General features: G+C 38.4%; 2 protein-coding genes across 2 annotated transcripts in view; one reads left to right on the top strand and one right to left on the bottom strand.

The window, feature by feature from the left end:
- Window positions 1-1,041: 1,041 nt before the first annotated feature.
- Window positions 1,042-11,877, top strand: mpnd (MPN domain containing). Its single transcript, XM_015370328.1, has 13 exons — window positions 1,042-1,556; window positions 1,948-2,150; window positions 2,225-2,446; window positions 4,251-4,350; window positions 4,427-4,505; window positions 4,590-4,686; window positions 4,767-4,839; window positions 4,931-5,007; window positions 6,389-6,557; window positions 9,532-9,602; window positions 10,517-10,606; window positions 10,695-10,787; window positions 10,855-11,877. Exons 1-13 carry the CDS (start codon window positions 1,553-1,555, stop codon window positions 10,939-10,941), a joined length of 1,365 nt encoding a protein of 454 aa, XP_015225814.1. The 5' UTR covers window positions 1,042-1,552; the 3' UTR covers window positions 10,942-11,877.
- Window positions 11,878-12,912: 1,035 nt separating this feature from the next.
- Window positions 12,913-22,101, bottom strand: part of LOC107081972 (endophilin-A2-like) — a 23,390-nt gene continuing 14,201 nt past the window's right edge. The window contains exon 9 of the mRNA XM_015370360.1: window positions 12,913-15,356. Within this exon, the coding sequence (XP_015225846.1) occupies window positions 15,163-15,356 (194 nt within the window). The 3' untranslated portion in view covers window positions 12,913-15,162. The remainder of the gene's footprint in view (window positions 15,357-22,101) is intronic.

The following is a 22,101-nucleotide window of genomic DNA, read 5'->3' as shown; positions in this document are numbered from 1 at the left end:
AGACGTCAGTTTAAAATATCTAGAATGAATTACTGACTATCTGAAAAAAAACTTTTCAGATATCTACGATTGAATTAGGACTAGTCATAAAGTAATTTCAAGATATCTCAATTTTAGTTTTGACTAGTCATAATTCGAATTAAAGATATCTCAAATGCCACCATAATTCATGATATCTTAAATGTATTTTAGGATAGGACATGTGCAGTTTTGACTAGTGAAAAATAAATTATCCATCCATCCATCCATCCATCCATCCATCCATCCTTCCATCCATCTTAAAAGCAAATAATGACTAGACAAAACAAATTTAAAGATATCTTGAATTGTAATTTCGACTATTCGAAATTCCTTTTAGGAAATCTCTAAATGAATGAAAGATATCTTGAATTATTCAGCTTTTCCATTAAAGATATCTTAAATTGACATTCTGACTAGTCAAAATGTGTAATGATCTTTTTAATGGGCTTCCAGGAGGATCATTCCTTAAAAAAATCCTTATAGTCAGTTTAATCCACAGGAGGAAAAGTTAAATCAGCTCCATTTACTGTTATTTTCAGCTCCCCTACATATGAATTACCAATGTGTGACGCTTTAAATGACTAATCCGTTGTCGTAATTTGAAATATCTTGAAAGGAATTTTTACTAGTCAAAATGTAATTTAAGATATCTTGAATTATTATTCTTCCTAATCAGAATGTAAATACAGATATCTTAAATTACCATTCCGGATAGTCAAAATGTGGTTTTGTCTAGTCAAAATGTACTTTAAGATATCTGGAACGTAATGTGGATGGTCAGACGAAACCGAATTTGTGTGCAAATGGCTTGCCATACAGGCTCAGGCCCTACCCGCCTTTACTACCAGCAGATGGGGGTATAGTGAGGAAGCGGACCTACAGCTGGAGGTCTGCTGCCCTCTGCTGGCTGCTTCCCGGTAAATATGCTTCTTGTACTCCTATAAAGAAACCACATCTCATGTTGAAGAAGGAATGAACCATATTACATTTTAGCACGAGATAAGCTCTTTCTATAACCCCTATAAAAACATTATAACTCCACCGTTTGGTATCTGTTCGCCTCAGAGCGACCAGGCGGCACTTTTTATCTCCAACCGGCGGAGAAAACAACAGATAACTGCCGCTTCACGTGCGCGAGGCGATGCTGGATTTTCAATTTTATATTTCTCAGGAGGAAACTCAGATTTACCCTTTAAATCTGGTTATATTTGCTCAGACATAACGGAGAGGTGAATAATGTCTCCGCTGCTGCGCGTCCAGTTGAGAGGAACACAGGGAGAGTGACAAGGACGGGGAGAGAGGGAGGAAGAAAGGGGAGGGGAACTGACATTAAAGCAACACAACAAGGAAACTACACTGCGGAGCCTCAGAGACGCCTTCATTTTATGTTTTTGAATAATAGCCGGAGCTAGTGAGGCGAAGTGTGAGTGAAAGGCAGCCCCCGGAGAGCTGCGGCTGTAAGTGTCCGGGGCAGAAAGCGGCTTTTTGGACCGAGCTGGATTTAAAGGCGCTCTCCGTCTCTTTCACAGACATGGGTGAGAATAATGAAAGAGGGCTTTTAATTGTGATTCTGAGGAAAATTAACAGAGAGAGGAGGAGAGGGGGGGCAGCAGCCATGCAGGCCTCTTTTCCTGTGTCCTGTAATTGGAATAGGAAACAATAAACATCAGCTCAGTTTAACTGGAATTAATTAAATCCCCAATTTAGATCATCTTCAGATAAACAGCCACACTTTAAAGGCTCTATATCTGTAGCATGCGGCAGTAAAGAGGGAAGCTCATTACAACAATGGATTAATCCTAATGTTTGAGGATTTCCTGCTCAAATAGTCCTGAAAAGTATTTGTGCTTTATAACAAGTCGTGATGCTTATTTTGATTGTTTTGAGATCAGATTGTCTGGGTTTAACTGTTTCTGTTTTCCTCAGGGTCAGAGCCACCTGGATCCCCTCAGGTGGTGGAGGATGGAGGCGAGGAAGATGAGGAGGAGCTGAGTGGAGGAGAGGAGGCAGATTTTAGGTCCAGCTCAGGCAGAGGCTCCCTGCTGACCCGGAGGGGCATCACTCTGAGAGTGCTGCTGAAGGATGGGCTGGTGGAGCCTGGCGATGGCGTGTTGGCCATCCACTACCTGGTAAGGAAACACAGCTTTAGAGTCAAGAACATGATCTGGGATGTAATCCCATCCTATGCCTCTTCCCCCCCCAGGGTAAGAACTTTGTTGGGGACCTGCTGAATGATGGGAAGATCCGATGGGTGGAGACGGGCCAGATCTTTAACTCCCCCAGCGCCTGGGCGACACACTGTAAACGCCTGGTGAACCCGGCCAAGAAGTCCGGCTGTGGATGGGCATCAGTGCGCTACCGGGGTCACAAGCTGGCCCAGTTCAAGACCACCTGGCTGCACAAGTATCAACCAAGCGCGGACATGGTGAGGAGAGGGAAGGAGTGACGCCAACTTTAGAGATGAAATGAAACTTCAGACGTTTAGAGTGTTTCTTTAAAGATTTAATTGATAGAATAAGCCAAAGCTAAAGCAGCATTTTACAGGGAGTGACCATCCTGTTAATGATAATCTTATTATGGATGTTTTCTTTGCAATCCTGGTAAAGATAATAATAACTAAAAGTTACAACTATCCAAACTTTTATTTTTGTACTTTTTTCAGTTGGGGAATAAAAACATCTGTCATTTATTAACTAAATTGTTTTTGTAAGTATGACCCATTTTCTGCCTCATAATATGTTCATGATGCAAAACAGTTTAACAAGTGCCTTTAGAGGAGAAACAGCCATTAAATCCTCTGGGCTTCAATATGGGCACAAGGTGTTTTCTTTTGCTATCAAGGTACATGGTTCCAGTGAATGTCTCTAAACTCTACAACCTTACTTTTGTGATGGTATGGAGAGAAAAAAAGAAGCTTTTTTTTAATGAAATCAATCCCAAACCTGCAGTTAACAGGTACTGGGGCTGCAACTAAAGATTATTTTGCTACTGGATGAATTTGTTGATTATTTTTTTGATTAATCCATTAATAATCTGATAGCAAAAGATTCCTTAAAGAAGACTTTTTACAAAGTTTTTTTTTTTAATCTTAAATGCAAAATTTTTATATATTTGTTTTGCAATGTTGGTATATTTGCAAGAGTTGGTTGATCTGTCACCTCAAGGCATATTTTAAAGTCTCTAAACTCAATCAATTACTAAATTAGTTGATGATTATCAAATAATCGATTAATCTGATTAATTGTTTCATTTCTAATATGTACACAGTACTTAATGGTTGTTATGGAAACTTGGTGACTCCAAGATGGTAATCTTTGCTTCAGACACATATTCAACCCTGTGGCTAAAAAATCATTAATACTTTTAATCGTTTCATTAAATGGCAGGAAAATAGAAGGACATGAGTAACATAATAGACATTCCATGTAATTATATTCAATTAAAAGAAATAGAATATGACCAATGATAAATGATTATGACTGTTAAAGAGGGGATGTTGTTGTAACTGATGGTTTTGTTTAAAGCTCTATTTCCTTAACATGGGTTAAGAAAATTAAATCACTCTCCTGAATATTTATTAGGGCTGCAACTAACAATTATTTTGCTAATTAATTAATCTGTCAATGATTTTTTCGATTAATTGATTATGAATCGCATAACCAAAGGTTCCTTGAAGAAGAATTTTAAGAAAGTAAACCAGGTGAAACTAAAACTGTTCCACTCTAGGAGTTCTGGATAGAGCATATTGATGGACAAAAAATATGTGTTTTTATCTTAAATGCAAACTTTTTATATATTATTTTAAGATTTTGGTATAATTATTGCTCTAAGTGGGTCGATCTGTCAGCTAAAGGCATGTTTTATAGTGTCTATACTCTAGTTAATGATTAATCAAACAGTAAATTAGTTAAAGATTATTTCAATAATCGATTTATCAATTATAATAATCCAATTAATTGTTTTACCCCTAATATTTATTTATGTTGAATTGATCATGCTGCTGTGCTTAATGTGACTGTAAGATTCCAGAGTTTATAGATGGTTCATCTCAGACTACACACAGTCATCCTCCTTATAAACCAAAGTATTACCTGATGCACCTTTCCTCTTTTTTCATTATTTTCTAAATGGAATTTTAGGTTCTAGAAGACTGATAGTGTTTAATAGATTATTAGTACGTATTATATATTTATTAATCTGTCTTCAACTTTTTTTTCAAATGATGTTAGAGCATGGTGAGTGAAGAAGATGACGACGAGGATGAGGAGGAAGGGAAGGCAGCTGTGCCGGCAGATGAGAAGAACAAGAACAACAAACCTGGTTTAAATGGTCTCTTCTTTTCTCCCATCATCTCCTATTTTAGCTTAACTCATTCAAAGCTGTTAACATCTTCACTTTGTTGCAGATGTAATGGTCTCACGTCGAGCCGACAGAGAGAGGATTCCCGTCAGATATTGCACTTTGGGCACCAGGGACGCAGCCAGGTACTGCATGCCTTACAGTGGTATTTCTACTTTTTTTTTTTTTTGCAGGGTTATAATGTGATGAACTCTTTGCATTGCCCTCAGAGATCCACACACGCTGGTGGAGCTATCAGCGTTTTCAGCCATCAACAGGTTCCAACCGTTCAATGTAGCCGTCTCTAGTAATGTTCTGCTGCTAATGGTGAGTGTTGAGGCGCTTAGAAAAAGTGTAGCGGAAAACTGGTGAAAAGCTTACTGACAAATGGGGATTTTTTTTTTAAGGACTTTCACTGTCATCTAACCTCCAGTGAGGTGGTGGGCTACCTTGGAGGGCGATGGGACACAAACACGCAATGTTAGTATGATGTTATAGAGAGTGTTTGGAATAAATAGATGATTGATTAAACTTCCTCTTTATTACCTTAATAAACATCTCTGTGTTTTAGTGCTGACAGTCCTAAGGGCTTTCCCGTGTCGGACCAGGCTGGCTGACAGAGATACGGCCTCCGCTGTTGAAGAGGAGGTAAATCCTGGATGTGGAGCTTATCGGCATTACTTTTAACAAACATCAGAACACACTGGAATGTAAACACAGCTCCTGTCTCTTTAAATATCAGTTAAGTTCAATTGTTGTCCAAATATGGGAAAATTAACCAAACAGAAAAATAGAAAAACTTTGAAAACTTTTTTCAAGGCGCAGCTAGAATTCACATTTTGTACAAATAGGTCAGCTCAGAGTTAGCAGCCTTACTGTGGAGGACCCAACCTGCCAAGAATAAAAGATTCCTTGTGTTATAACTTTAAAATCATTATTTGTACGCAGTTTGCTGTATATTCACTACATTTACCAGGTTTCATACTGTTAATTCCACCTCGAGTTTCCCTGCAATATGTTTGGTCTGTTTAGAGTTGGAAAATAGTCCATCTGCAGTACATGCTTTTATTTTGAAGGCACCATGAAAACCAGCACACCTTTGTGTCTTGTAAGCTAATGTGTTAGACAGTAAAAACAGCACAATAAAGTTACCCAACGAACTGCACTACCTGCTGCTAATTGTACTACTCTAACTCTACTGCCAAATCTCTAACCCTGCTAAGTTGATTAGCAAGAACACATTATAAGTTAGCCATAGATACTAGCTCTATACAGCCAGGAGAAAAGCTGCAACAGTGATGCTGTGCCAAAGCCCCCCCCCCCCCGGGTGTTTACTGTACATTTAGAGCTGCACATGAAGGAAGAAGAGGAAGTTGGAAAATTATTAGTGGAGGAAAGGAGAGGCGGGAATAAATGACTTCAGAAATATCTGTTTGGTGAGAAAATACTACAGGGATATGTATGATTAGAAAGTAGATCAGTTATTGAAGATAAGAAACAAACTAAAATAATATGAAATTAATGTAAAGGGGTCGAAAAAATGTTTTAAACATATTTGGGTGGTCAAAAAAATCAGAAAGTTTAAAACAGCAATGCATTTACTTCTTATAAATAAGTACATGAAAAATACAAAGAAAACTACTATTGTAAAAGTAAAAGAGCAGATATAAAATAGAACAGTTAAAATACATTCAAATTGAATTAATTTATCAATTTTTAAATATTTTTTAGTATCTCTAATTTCCATCATTTTGTTGCATTTAAAAGCACATTAATTTAAATTTAATGCTATTTCTTTGACAATTAATTATATTTCAGTCTTTTTTTAATGTATTTTTAAATATGGCAGAATTGGTCCTCCATACTTTAAAAGAGTTGTGTGGTTCGTAAATGTTTTGTTCAAATAGAAGAATGAATTGCGTAAACAAGCTGAATTGAATCAGTTCATAAACAGCTGTTTTTTTTTTCCTGTTCCTGTCATCAAAGCTGAAGTTTAAATATAAAGGTTTATTTTCTCTTTTGTTTTCAGATATGTCAGAACCTGTTTATGCGGGGGTTATCGTTAGTGGGCTGGTACCACAGCCACCCCCGAGGTCCGGCCCTGCCGTCGCTGCAGGACATCGACTCCCAAATGGATCACCAGCTGAGGCTGCAGGGCTCCAACAATGGCTTCCAGCCCTGTCTGGGCATCATCTGTGGTTAGTAACATTTTTTTTAGAAACACCAGTGTTAGGATAATTATCATTTAAGATGTGAGTTTATTACACCTTTGTATTGGCTGCCTGTTGGATGTCAGAACTGATGTTTTAGTCTAATTAATGTAATAAACTTGGTGTAATAAACTCACACATGTTCAATGATAATTATCTTAACACTAGTTTGATTGTAATATTACAAAGTTGTTGCTCTGATTTAAGGAGAAACTAAATGTAGTACTTAGCATACTTCTTACCTGATCTGAGTCTGTTGAATCTGGTAAATAAGGGGGAAAACAACAACTGTGCACTAACACTTTACTCGTGACAAAAACAAAGCTGACTTTGTCAGAGGTGGTGAATCCAGGTTCAGTAGGAACTCTGCCTAGTTTCCTTTCATCCTGTTCACTGAACCAGATCACCAGTGACTGGTTCGATCTGAATTCAGCAAATCGGTAAGGACCCTTAACCCAAAGTGTGTCAGTGGAGGCTGCATGCTTCCTATCATAGGAATCTTGTGAAATTTCTATCTTGAGCTTAGGAGCTTTAAGAAAACCCACAATCCTTTGCCTGACATGATGTATAGACACAGCCAACCTCATAGAATTGAACAAAAATACACAATACACACCTTCATATTCGTATAACTTTTATTTTTTGTAGTTCATTTCCAACAGGCTCTAATCCCAATTTGACAACCACCATCTGGGTGATGATGTTTTAAAGTTTGAAGGCTGTCTAGATGTATAGTTTTCTTATTATTGACCCCATTGATGTATTGAATCAGCCCCTGTTGTGTTGTGGTGCTTGAGACTCTCTGGACCAGGACTCTCTACTCCTTGACTTTGCAAATATAATCATTATTATTATAATTATCAGATTTTAATCCACGCTGAGTCATTGGTGAGAAATCCCCCTGAAAAAAAATATGATTTTAGTGGTATTATTTCTAGTACTCCTTACAGTTCTTGAAACACTAAAAACTATTAAGAAACTTTGAATCTATACTTTATTGTTTTAAGAAATTCTGATTAGTAATCTATTACTTTGTGTTTCCCTGGGGTATGACACTAACTGCAGCGAAGACCGGCATCTTGTGGTTGCAGACTCTCCTTACCGTTCCTTAGAAATATTACCATTATTATCTCCGGCTCCAGTGCTTAGTGCTTCATCATTTTTTTAACGACCACTCCCAAACTGCCAGTAGAACACACACAGTTCTCATTTATAGGGTGGAATAAAACAATTTTGCGAAGCTTATCCATTGCTCAAGCAGTCTTTGTAGATTGCAAGAGGCACATCTGTTGATTGGACGTTTTTACTCATTTTAGCAGTGTTTATCTGAAATCAGCCCGATAGAGATGACCGAACTCTACGAGGACATTAACTAGAATCCTAGGCTTTGGTCAGATGATACTGAGATTGAAGTCTAGAAGGGAAAGCGCCTCATGCTTCCTGTAAGATATGCTACAGAATCAGTGACATTGTCTATCTGTTCCTTCCAAGGCTATGGTACACCGATTTTGATAACATTTTGAAACACCGGAAAAGGGTTGCCTCTATTAGAAAACTAGCTATTGGTCACTATGTGACCAATGATCCTAAAGCAGGTTGATGAACCAACCTTATGACCACTTGGAACACAGAAGCCAAAAAGCTGTCCATTTCCCTCTGTGATGCAGGCTTTGTGAAAAGTGTTGGAAGACAAAATTGAGAAAAGGGAGTCTTAGACAATAAAAACAGAACTGAGTATGCCACTGGGCGTTTCCGTGAGGCGCGTATCAAGGCTTGCTCCATTTGGAGGAAGAGCCAAAATACATGACGTCCGTAGCCTCGCTACCGCCATACCACTTGGTCGCCTCGGGACGTGGTACAGCTCAGAACTTCAGTCATAACATTGGTGTTAAGAAGTATTGCTTTCTACAGAGCTGTCACCTTGCTAGTGGCATCAGTAGTAAGACATGGATTACCACAGGTTACAGGCTAAAAGTATATATTCTATGTTTTATACATTTTGATGGGTCAATAATCCGATATTATCTGGACTATAAGTCACTACTTTTTCCCACGCTTTGAACCAAGCAGCTTTTAAGAAGGTGCAGCTTTTCTATGGATTTTTCCAAACTCCCAGGGGGTGAAGTCAAAGTTCTAAATCAAAGAATAAGGGGATTATTTTCATTTAGCACAAGAACATGCTAGCAACAGGCACGACAGAGAACAAATGTCCCAAATGAAGACATCAAAACATATTAAAGCTGCTGAACCAATGAAGAGACTGGGCTCAGCTCCTGCACAGTTGAAATAAAGAGCTGACGAAGCCCCATCTTTCAGTAGAAGCTCTTACTGCTGCGAGCCAACAAGCTAACAGGAGCTAACATTCTTCTTCTTCCCTAATCCAGGGGCTAGATGTAGAAATCCCTACAGGCTTGGTGGGAGACAGTTCAGTAGATATCATCAGTTTATAGCCAGTTGTTGCTTAGATATGTAAATTTCCAAAGGATTCTTCACCTTCAAGAATAGTTAAAGAAGCAAACAAGGGTAAACACTGGTTAAGCTTTTCAACTTTTTGTGCCAATTTAACAAAGCTAAAAAGCTCAGAAGCCACACAGGGGCTAATGAACCTAAGATGACAAAATGTTGGCATCAACATTGTCCAATCTGACAACCAACTGGCAAACAGTTTTAAGGAGAGTGGGCCAGTGCTAGAGCGCCACTTACTGGTCAGAAGGAGCTATTTCCTCAAATGTGAGAGAATAGCAGGAAACTTGGAAATTTCCTATGATGAATGTAATTATTGGGTGAAATCCATCTGGTATTAGAGACTAACCACTGTGAGACAGACTTCCTGTTATGTCTGGTGATTTATACAAAGGAGGGAGAGACGCTTCATTCTAGCATAAACAGTAATCAATGCCACATTTATTTTTCTTAATAAGTAATTTTGTAAACTTGACCACTTTTTGTTGGTGCTTTTCAGGTCCATATTACCATGGAAACCAAGGCGTGGCATCTACAATAACACCATTCTGGGTCGTACCACCACCTGAGGTTGGAAAAAAACTTTCACTTCTCAGCTTCTTGTTTTGTGGTTTGCCATGTGAGCCTTACTACAGAAGCCGAGAGCGGTCGCATCCCTCAGATACTTTTTACACTGTGGTTTTCTTGAGAAAAACGAGTTAATTTTCTCATTATCTTAAGATAACAAAAGCCGTTTTCTCGTCATAACAAGATGATTGGTGTATGTTAAAACTGATTACATCCTTCAATATCACAACAGGGGGAGAGGATTTATAAGTCATGGCAGCCAATGTGAAATTCTTTAAATAATCCTGTGTTTAACTTTTAGGTAACGAGACAACGTTGTTGGTTTGATGATTTGCTTCCACTTCTGATTCATAACCAATTAGACCTATGCCTCTGGCACCTTAGCATCTGGTGTTACGTCTGTACCAGGTATGAGATGCATTAACCCCCAAAATGAGTCCAGATTAAAGTTTTTCATTAAAAAAGCAGAGTCGTTTCTACTGTAACCTACGCAATCCAATTATCCACCACGACTTGACAATTAATGAAAAGAAATAGGAAACTGAAAACGTATTATTTGCGCACAAGCGGTACCCCCGACTGCACACTATGGTTACCGTAAGCATAATGGACTGGAAATCCAGGGCTGTTGGCCAGCCTCATTCATTACGCATACAGGTTAATCATCTCGTTATCTCAAGAAATCAATATCTGTTTCCTCCCGGTAATGAGATAATTATCTTATTATCTCGAGAAAACAATGAATGGTTTAACGGTGATAACGAGAAGGTTATGTCATTATCTTGCGAAAGCAAAGAAAAAAAAAAAAGTCAAGTATGACCACTCTCGGCTTCCGTACCTTACTATGTTCATCTCTGAAATTAGAAACATTTGTTCTCGTGTTTCTCATCATGGTCCCCCCCCACCCCTATCTACAGCAACGGCCTAATGACTACGGCATCCCTGTGGCGGTGGAAGTCACTTATGTTCAGGACAATTTTCTCACAAGTGATGTTCTCAATGAGATGGTACTGATTATGCAGACTCATGAAATTAAAGCCAAACCCCTAAAGGTAGAGCAAGGCAGGACTAAAGACATTCATATTTCTTCTACAGATGCTGCTGGTCGATTATTACAGGACGGCGCCCGATCTGGTCCAGTTTAACCAGTATTGGTGTCCTGAGACGACCATGATGGACAAGATAAAGGTAGGACACATGTAGGTCAAAGGCTCTGTGTCAAAGTCTGCGTTAAATAACGTTTCTGTCTCTGCAGGGCTCTCTAAGCTGCCATGCCCCCAAAGACCAGGCCTACTCTCAGATCTTGGAACATGTCTACAGCCAACTTAGCACAACGCACTGAGATCCGCCCTGCACGTGTGACGTGACCTCCAACTGATTCGAGTCCTTCCATTTTGAACAGCTTAGCAGACCTGAATGGTCTGACGCTCGTTAAATTCTGCTTGAAAATACAAAGATAGATGCCCTGAATGGTCTCCTGCTTGAGTGTTAATATCCATATAGCATTAAAAACAGACTTTCAGAGCTGGACAGGCACTAGATATGTGAAAGTAGTTGCTTTTTGTAGTTGTACTGTACTTTATGAGAAGAGACATACAAATCTAACAAAACACAATCCCATAAAAAAGAAATCAGATTTAACTGGACACTGTATGGACAGTGGAAGACCTGCTGCTTTTAAAAACATGGACCTATATGCTTCCATATTAACAGATATGGATGATTAACAGTAATAAATGTCTCGCCTTTATAGACTCAGTCAGTGGGGATAGTAGTTGTGGGTAAGCAGTCAATAGTAGTATAAAACATCCATCAGCTATGTATGCAAAAGTATGTTTGATCCAAACGATACTCTCCAACAGATCCAGTTTTGGCTCCTGAGGTCATATTAAGGAGCTGGTTGTGGAGTGCTTCCTCTAGTTCAACAAAACAGGTGTGTGTTTGTGTGTTAGGTGCGTTGTGTTGTGAACATGCCCATCTGCTGTCCTTTTGTTAGTTTGAGTGAAACATGGGCACTCTTTAAGACAGGTATTTGCTTCCTCTCAAACTGTTCTGTATTTATTACTAACTGTTGACTGTGTGGTTTACATGTGCGCAGACAGAGCTATGCCTTAAGCCTGCTGATTGGTGAATCACTAAGTATTAAAATATATACACTGGAACCATTTAAATATGATCTATTGTTTAATTGTTTTGCCGCATTATAGCCAAAGAGCTTGAATGTTTATACAGTTTTGTATGGGTTTGACCAACATAAAGCAGCGTATTAAAGAGTTGAGAGGAAAGAGTAAATAGTTTTCTTCTTTTTTGACCCAGATTACTCTGATTCCACCAAGGGTAAAACCAAGGATAATTAATTGGCTTTAAAAAATCCTCCCCGATAGCTGAAATTTATTTTCTTTGTGAAGACCATGGAGGTTTATAACAATACATTAGTCAACAAACAATATCTTAAAGACAAAAGATCACAACATACAGGCCAAGGAGTTCTGTAATTCAAACCCATATTGTTTTAAGGGGAAGATGGGTTATAAAACAGCTGAAAATCGACCAAGGCATGGGTGTCCAATTAAACTCCCAGGTAAGATGATGATTAGTCAGAGAAACGGCACAGAGGTCCATTGCAACTGGAGAAAATAGGAATCCACAGCTTGGGTGCTAAAAGTAGTTAACAGAGCTATTAATTGCAAACATGGAAGAAAGCTGTTGCAGTTTGCCATAAGCAGAGGATTAAGGAACATCACAGACATGAATGATGCTCTTCCCTGAAACATTTTGTCAGCATCATGCTATGGGTATGCATAGACATGAACGAAAGGAAAGTTAGGGAAAGTTGAAGCAAATAGAAATTAAAGTAAAAAACCTGGATATGCTTGAATAAAACCTGTAAAGAGATATTACAACAGGAGGTGGACAGAATAGTGTATTTATAGAAAATGTACTATACTTTTATGGCAATTCACATTCAAGGTAGTGAGCTTTATTGCTAACTGTCAGAAGAAAAGCTTCTATACACCAGCACCACATGGATGAAGTGTCTTGTCCAAGGTGTCCTGCATCCTAACACACTGTTAGATATCTTAGGTTTAAACTCTATACCTAAAAAGGTATTAACTGGAAATACTTTCAATAAAAGTATTAACTTTGGGGATTAAGAATATTTTTCCAGCCATGTGTTTAAAAAAAAAAAAAAAAAAAAAAAATCCATCTTCCTAGTTGAAAGTGCACACTTCTTTAAATCAAAACCGATTTCAAAAAAGGACTGTTTGCAGTTGACTTCAAACACAAAACAGCATTTTATTTTTGTTTGTCCTTTATTTAATGTAAGAAGTTGGTAAACAGGAAATGAGAAGGAAGCACAAACAAATGTGATGATAAAAAAAAATATTGCAGTTAAATTCTTTATGCATAACAAACAGTAAATGAAATCTAAGATACATAGGTACAATGAGTAACATAGGTCTACATGCAGAGATTATGTGAAATGTTTTAAGGTCTTATATAAAAAAATAACACTATAGAAATTCATAGCAGTTTATTGCAGTTTAAGGAGAATGTAAGACTGGTTAAACAAATACATAGCCCTTTAAGGAAAGGTATGACTTTAAAACCAACAATGATATCAATCTAAATAGAAAGAACGCAGTTCCCGTGGATCTTCTGATGAGATCTTTGAGCAGTCTGAACATGTCCAGGAAACTGTCTGTAGTGTCATCCATGTGAAGAAATAGACACATGCATGTAAAAACACATAAAAGTGCCAACGGGTAGAAATAAAAACATCTATAGAGAATTTGACTAAACTAGTTAATTTTGGTTGTTCTTCAGTCCCTCTTTTAATTTCCAAAGGCACTAAAACATGCATGCCTGACTCTTGACTAATGTTATCATCACAGCACCTTTTACGCCCTTTAGTTTTGAAATATATACAAACATTGAAATGTATCATGGTCAGAGATGTAAACGTATCGGATCATGACCACAGAAAGATGGAAGAGTCAGCAGGCAGAATGGAGTGGTGGACAACAGACGGAAGGATGGAAATAAAACACAAGACCTCTGTGAATGATTACAAAGCACAAACATTCACAAATATAAACACCAAAAACAACCTTCACAATCTGAAGGTTAACTCCTGGTAACAATTGCAGCCTTTGCTTATCCAAATGGAAAACAGTTTTTTACCAATCGTGCATCCCTTGATGTTTTCCCCGTTTAAACTTTCCTCCTTCTCTCACTCATAGCTGTGAAGTTCGATGAAGACTGTGGGTTTGGACGGTTCAGAACCAGAAAGCCAGCTCTGTCTGAACAGTCAGCCTGAGACAATAACACATCTGTCAGGTCCGATTCATGGTTAAGGTATAGAATTACAGGTCCAGACTGATCAGGTTCACATTCTCTGAGACATAAAGACGGATAGTAAAAGTAGGACAGTTAGTGGTGAATATAAAAGGCTAGCCCGCTGCCGGCAGCGTCAGCTATTCAGGCACAGCATGAATTCAAACGGTGCCGAGGACAGGGCTCAGAAAAAAAAGGTTTCAAAAAAGGAAAACATGCTAAAATACGGAAGTCGAAACCTACAGGAATTTATGGCTGTGTTATAGGGTCATTAGCGGACAAACAGACACTAAATGTTTCCATTGCATTTTACAGTCTTTTTGGCTCTGCCTCCTAAACTAAACACACTGAAGAAACTGTGCAACCACGGCATTTTCCTTTGGGTCTGTGTAGAACGGCAGAGTATGTCTGTGTTAATCTCATTTCACCACCGGTGCTCAGTAATGTTTCCACAATTCCTGAAAACTGAAGGTATAAGGACAGAAACACTGAAAGTAAAGGTAGATCCTGTCAAATCTGTTGGCTGCTGATCCAGTCATGACCACACAGCCACGAGACAAAAAAACAAACTTTGAAACAGTCAAAATTAGATAATTTGCCAATATAAAATTATTTTTGAAATACAACAATATTTATCCATGTTTCATTTCAATTTCATGGAGGTGAAGTAATCCCTCATCTTGCCAGAAGGTGGCATCAAGGTATACACTGCAGAGCTCTGGTGGAATTTTCAGTTAAGTTCACATGAAATTCACTGAGATCTGAGGCGATATATTCAACCTACAACAGCGCTACTCTAATTAACGTTAGATCGATCACCTACCAGACTCAAAAAGAGACTGCAATTACAAAAAAACCCCACAAGGATCTGTGTGTCGACCTGTTAAGAAGACTTAAAACCTTGTCACCTATTTGTGATGAAAAATGTATTGCTCATATATTGCCAACAGTTAGTCCCCACAGAATTATTCCTACTGTCCCATGAAGGATTAAGAGGTTTTGTCACAGTCCTAGTCTGGATGGGTTTTGTTTTTCTGAGGAAAAAAAAGTTGTCTTCTGGTTTGATATCATATCCAGATCTTGTGTTTACAAAAAGTGCTTGCTTCTGGTGATGACGATGAAGCTCAAAGTGAAATTGAAACCTTTGTAGACCGCCTCATATCTTCACTTTTCTTCTTCACCACAATGTTTCCGCCTCTAAATTCCTTCCAGCGCTCTCTTTGTTTTAGTGTGGCAATGGAACAAGGACCTCGACGTAGTTGAGGGGGAAGAATCCTGACTGGCCGTTCAGCATGCCCTCGTACCAGTTTTCATCGATTTGGTTGGTCAGGATGATGATGTCGCCTTCGTGGAAGCCCAGCTCCCCCTCATTCTCTGGCTCGAAGTCATACAGGGCCTTGCAGCTGGGCTGCTCTGGGGCTGATGAGAACAAGGAAAATAGAAAGATAAGAGGAAAAAAATAACCGAGTTCCAAATGTATTAAACATTTCCTGTTGAATAAAAAACAGGTCAGATCTTTAGCTTAAAATTTGGATTTTAGTGTGACACTGATGCAGATTTGAGACAAGTGAAGGAAATCTGGTAGGAAGATCATTTCATGTAAACATTCCTGAAAACCACAATCCTGTAGGACTGCCCACGTTCTTCACTTTGTTTCTGTCTCTGTGACCTCATGCGGATCAGCAGTGATTTACACACAGACAAACTAGGCTTTTTAGCAGCCAAACAATTTCTCATTGTATCAAGTTCACCCAACACACTGCTGGGTAGGCTAGAGACAGGGAGAGCGTTTGGATTTACTCAATACACTATCAGTTCACAGGGGCAGATAAATAACACTAACTACAAGGGAACACAGTTCCTCTTAGGATGGTGCTAACACACATTTACAGATACCAACATGGATTAAACTGTAACAGGAATCTTAGCTAAGATTTTTTAAAAGGCTACGAGTTAAACATCACTAAGTGTGAGATCTACTTGGAATACATGAATGCATCTATAAACACCCATGATGAAAACATTTCCTGTTTTCCTGCTCCAGAACTGGTGATAGCTGAGTAGCTAAAGTTGGTACCTTTAGCATGACCATATAAGAAGCCCTCATCAATGGGACACAGGGGATGCGATTCACCATGACAACAGCAGGAAAGAGGCCTCCAACAGCTCAATTTGTAGTCACACCCAGGTTATAGGGAATTAGAAGGAAATGGACTGATTCCTTCATTGGATGTCTGATTATTTTCATCAGCAATCACTTTCTTGCGTTGTTAATTAGTAGGTGCCTGTGGTCATCGAATCACTTTGGACAGTAACCCCCACAGTGCAGAAGTGGCTCAAACTGAGGCTGACACCTGGAAGCATCTTAGTCATCTCAGTCCAGAAAAGCAAAGTCCTACAGACAGCTAAGATACTAAGAAGGACCCTGAAGCTTCCAGGCCTGTTTAAGATGATGACATCTTAAAATGTACTTTGTTTTGAAAAACCAAAACCACCAGCTCCTGTCTGTCTTGCTGTAAAGCTTGCTGATGTATGAAACAAACTGATGATTTAGTGATGCCAATTAGGGCCACTTTTCAGTCCCCTTGAGGAACTATTTTTTTGTAGAAAAAAAAAGTGATTTTGAGACAAATCTACTCACTTCTCTGTTTTTGGGAAGTTTAGTGACACGTGACATCATCAATCCTTCTATTATTGTTGTCAAAGTGTTGTCTCACAGGCAGCCGCCCCGTCCTGAAACCCCTGCATGCGATCAGAGCAAAGGAACCGCAGAGGAGAGCACCTGCTCCATTTTTCTAGTTAACGAGTAACGAATGTTCAAAGCTGGCAATGATTTCACTGTGGATCACAAAGCGGGATATAAATATTGTTTTTAATTAAGTCTCTTTTTGTTCCCCGTAAACTATTGCACTAAATTAATCACCTTATTATTACACAGCTAAAGCGTGCACCTCAGATAACTGCCTTTTTGGAAAAATTAGATGTACGCAGAGTGGATTCAGGCAATTCATAAAAATATACACATTATTCAGTATAGAAACGTTAATGTATGCTGCATACATCAATATTTTAATGGCAGTGATGTAGTAAATCATTTTAGTTTTGATTCAGAAATTCATGACCACTTATTTCCTCCCTCTCATTTCCAGTCACCTTGGTTAAAAAAAGGAAAACCCTTTTTTTGTTTTAGACTTTAAAAGTAACCCACATTTTTTAAACATAATTTCTTGTATTTTAACCAATATCCCCCTCCCTGATTGAATAGCTTCCCCATCTCAGCTACTAAAAGTCAATAAGGGATATAGGTATTGGGGGTGGTTATGACATTACAACTGCCCAAATATAGTGATAACTAAATACCTCACACTTTAAATACAACTTCCTTCCTAATATTATAATACTGCACACCCTGATGTTTAAAATTTATATATTATTAATCTCTTACAAAATAGATGATACTGTTTCAAATGGAAAGGTTCTGTGAGGAAAGGTTTACTGGTGGTTGCTAGCCTATGCAAATAGATGCAATAATATAGAAATAATCACCTACATTCAAGACTACTTGAAAGAGGTTTAACTTGGAGGTAGAATTTTTCCATGCAAGCATGCTGCAGAGAGAGAAAACTGCTGGCTCAGCAGGGCCTTCTTTGCTGTGTTGACACCATTTTTTTGCACATATTTCGAGAGGTAAAATTTGCATTGAACAAAAAAGTAATAATAACGGGTGATAATTACTTTGGTGAGAATTCTGTGCCTTGCACTTAAAAGAGAGGAGTTAAAATGGCAAAGTGAGGTTTTCTTTTTAAGTCTTTTTTTTTGTCACTAGTGAATTTTTCGAAAGTAGGCTGACAGGAAATGTGTGGGGGTGGAGGGGTCGCTATGCAGCAAAGGAAAGGTCAACAGGCTAGGACTCAAACTTGTGAAGGAAGCATTAACATACACTCTGTATATGGGCAATGTGCTTTATCCCTGCATAAGTAAAATAGCTTTATCTTAGTTTTGGTCCTCCCCTTAAAATGAGCAGATTGCATGTTGAACAGGCAGTTTCCTAGGTGACCATAAAAGAAAGAGGAGTTTCTAAGCCATGGAGATCGAGGTAATAATGATAGTAAAAAAAAATAATCATAACACTAAATTACAATTAAAGCGCATCTCAAATAGCCCACCTTAAAGGCTACCGACAAAAGCAAAGAAAAACATAACCTTTTTTTGGGCAACTCAATATTTTATTAAATTCCTTACTGTCAAAATATATTTACATGCACACAGCATCTCTCTCCATCCTCTGGCTTTGCACTACGGTTGGGTGATATGGCTTAAAAATCGAACCCTGCCAAATCAGATAATTTTTTTCCTCATTTAGGTTTTATAATAGAAACGACACATGGCATGTATTACTTTGAAAACATTTTTTTGATTTTAATCCTCCCCTATGGAGGGTAACCTCATTTTTTTGCAAAATAATAATGTGTTAAAGCAAACAATGAAAAAAACAAACAAACAAAAACACTGAATGTTTGCAGCCAGTATTTTATACGTAAACATCTAAGAAAAAAAAAATTATGAAATTATGTCACTTTGAGTTGTGGAGGCCCAAGAAATGGATAGGTGAAAAACATTATACATGACTCAATAATTAAATCATACATACATCTTCAAAAGGATAGATTAATAGCCCAGCCTTACTTTGTACCACTGCCTTCCTTGTGGCCACAATAACCACAGATAATTCTGGATGTCATGTTGCACCCAACTTTCACAATTACTAGAAAAGACAATAAAACTATTGTCACAGTTTAGTTTCTGATTTGGATGTGGTAAATAATTTGTTTACCCTCAACCCATGAATCTCTGTTATTGGGTCATTAGAATATGACCTGCATATTGATGAAAGCAGAAAAAAATGAATAGTTTGCACATGCTGTCTGTTGAATTGCAAATGCAAATCAATTCCCCCCACTTTAAAGCTCTGCCCTGTGTGTACAAATATGTTTGGATCCGTTTTGAAGGTGCAGTAAGAGATCTTTTCTGACGCATTCTTGACCATGTGGCTTAAAGTTCTCCCCACAGCTGCTTAGCAAGCAGTGAAATAGGAGGTCTGGAAGTGAAACTAAAATAAATGGTCCCCACTACAGTGAGAAATCAATGAATAACCCCAACCAATCACAAAGAACGGTCCGGTGTACACGGCTGGTCTTTGACAAGTCAATCATGGTCGTCTGCTTGTCCCTCCCCCCTTTGCGCGTAGCCTGACACATATATGAATCGACCCCCCAATGCTTGTGCAAGACGCCTTGGTTGTAAGCTAGCCACTGTTATGCTACGTTCACACCTATGGTGACCAGAGTTGGCTTTCTGCGAATGATGACCCTTTTGCTTGCACAAGCTTAGTTCTGACACGCAGCTGAATCATCTTTGCTGCTCTGGCTGGGCCCTATCCTTTCTTTGCCTGTAACAAAGGCAGCTCTATATGCTGTGATCAGTGGGTAAAAAGTAGTTTGAATCTATTTTGAAGGGAGAAGGTCCACCTGGAAAAACATCGTCAGTGCAGTCAGTCCATCCAGATAACCATCCTGCCTTCAAATGTTATTTGTGTCGGAGCCGCACAGACACCCGTACAGCGGCAGTGCGCTGTAACTAAGAAACCCATTCAACAGCAGCCTATGGCCTGGTCGCCTCCTCGTGGTTCGCTGCGGCGGTAGGAAGGCCTTTTTTTCACGTATGTAATCCAAACTGCAGGCACCAGGATAATAAAAGCAAACATGTTCTGCCGGCAGATTTCGGCATCTTAAAGGAGAAGTTCGGTTTTTAACACTTTTAGCCCATTTTCTGTAGTGTCCAGGATGAAATCGAATGATCGACACCAAAATTTTGACAATTGGTCCTGTCTCTGCTTTTTGGCTCATTTAGAATCCACCCCTGGCTGCTTTAGAATGGCTTCCATAGAGCATGTCCGATAATGTCCTTAAAACAACCTTAAACGTTCTTTTTTTAAAATATGCTACTCACCGGGTCGTCAGCGCTGTTCAATGACGTTCCAAAAAAAGTTTCGTAAAGAAAAAACGTTCCTGTAGTGTTTTATTTAGCATTTTGTAAATCCCATTGAGTTCTGTTGGAATAGTCAATATTCCCCTGCCACCTGAAACGGAAATGGGGCCTGTTTACACAGTTGTAGTCTTTTCGCTTCACTCTGTGTACTCCGACGTCGAGAATCAAGAATCCACCTTTCGTATTCCATTTTCAGAGTTTTTTAAAGTGTTTAACAGAGACGTTAGCACCTCGACGTCGGAGTACACAGAGCGAAGCGAAAAGACTACAACTAAGTGTAAACAGGCCCCATTTCCGTTTCCGGTGGCGGAGGGATATCAACTATTCCAACAGAACTCAATGGGATTTACAAAATGCTAAATAAAACACTACAGGAACGTTTTTTCTTCACGAAACTTTTTTTGGAACGTCATTGAACAGCGCTGACGACCCGGTGAGTAGCATATTTTAGAAAAAGAACGTTTAAGGTTGTTTTAAGGACATTATCGGACATGCACAATGGAAGCCATTCTGGAGCAGCCAGGGGGGGATTCTGCATGAGCCAAAAAGCAGAGACAGGACCAATTGTCAAAATTTTGGTGTCGATCATTCGATTTCATCCTGGACACTACAGAAAATGGGCTAAAAGTGTTAAAAACCGGAATTCTCCTTTAAAATGAGGATGAGGACAGGGGGGAATATCTGCATTGTAATCAATATCATCACAACAGTGATAATATCTAAATGCCATGTCCTGCTAAAATCTATCAATCCAATGTTCTATTATTCATTTTATAATATTCCGGTCCGCTGATTTTAGCTGATTCCCATATTGTCTTTGAAAAAATACAGATAAGAAAATAATTTTTAATAGTTCTAAATAATAGTAAAATAATAATAAATAAAAAAAATCAAGCTAAAATTGTTTCTCCCTCAGTTCAACTGAATAAAAAAAATAAAAATAAAAAATGCCACAAAAGGTTACGGAATACAGGACAACTGAGTAATAAACGGCTAATCACATTTCTGTTCATTGCACAAAAGTGTTGCATTTTGAGACACCCATTTCAACAAAATCCATTTTAACCTAGAAACAGAGACAGCCATCTTTGGTGCAATACGTTAACTATTTGCCCTATTGCCAATGCTAATTGCAATAATCAGCCTCTGTGTCCTTTAGATGTTATTTTTTAAAAGAATTATGGCTTCTAATCAACCATGTTAGGGGACAGATTTGGACTTGCTAACAGGAGGCAAAATAGTAACTTTTATACACTGCTCAAAAGAATAAAGGGAACACTCAAATAACACTTCCTAGAACTAAATGAATGAAATATTCTCATTGAATGCTTTGTTCTGTACAAAGTTGAATGTTCAAAAGCGACCAAAATATCAGCCAGAAAGCATAATACTGAGAAGTGGTCTGTTGTCCCCACCTGCAGAACCACTCCTTTATTGAGTGCATCTTGCTAATTGCCAATAATTTCCACCTGTCTATCCATTTGCACCAACGCATGTTAAATTGATTGTCAATCAGTGTTTTTTCCAAAGACAACTGTTTGATTTTACTGAAAAATGATTTAATCAAAGTTATACTGTGTTGTTTACTAATTCCATTTATTTTTTTGAACAGCGTATAAACGTTCAGCTTCTGATGTCTGTCCCTGTTAAAAACTAGAAGATGATTTGCATGTTTCTCAATTTCATTTTTAGATTTTTTTTATTACCAGTAATAATGTCCACAACAAACCAGTTATGACATATATGTTAATATAAAAATAAACAGAAAAATACCCTCAGATACTAAGACTGGATCTGAACTAGGGCTGCAACAACGAATTGATAAAAATCGACTTTTAAAAGCGTTGGCAACGAATTTCATCATCGATTAGTTGTGTCGCGCGTTTAATGCTTCATCCACCGCCGTCGTCATCACTGCCACTAGATTGAAATGGGGGAAGAAAAAAATAATACGGCAGAGCGAGCCAGCGCCGCAGGTGAGCAAAGGCTGTTTTCAAAAGGCAGTAACGTCAACTGTTCTAACGCAAGCTACGTCTCAAATCGCAGACAGCCTGTGCTTTGTAAAGTGACAAAAGTCGTAACATGCAACTTTTGTAAAAACAAATTAACATGGCAC

The sequence above is a fragment of the Cyprinodon variegatus genome, unplaced genomic scaffold (genome assembly GCF_000732505.1).
Source record: "Cyprinodon variegatus isolate N-32 unplaced genomic scaffold, C_variegatus-1.0 Scaffold45, whole genome shotgun sequence".
NCBI classification, from domain to species: Eukaryota; Metazoa; Chordata; class Actinopteri; order Cyprinodontiformes; family Cyprinodontidae; genus Cyprinodon; species Cyprinodon variegatus.
Note: the sequence above shows the minus strand (reverse complement) of the source record. Positions and strands in the feature narration are given on the sequence as shown.

Coding starts and splice junctions, on each gene's coding strand:
- mpnd (XM_015370328.1), top strand. Junction 5,008..6,388: donor CCTCCGCTGTTGAAGAGGAG/GTAAATCCTGGA, acceptor TTTTGTTTTCAG/ATATGTCAGAACCTGTTTAT. Junction 10,788..10,854: donor CCATGATGGACAAGATAAAG/GTAGGACACATG, acceptor CTGTCTCTGCAG/GGCTCTCTAAGCTGCCATGC.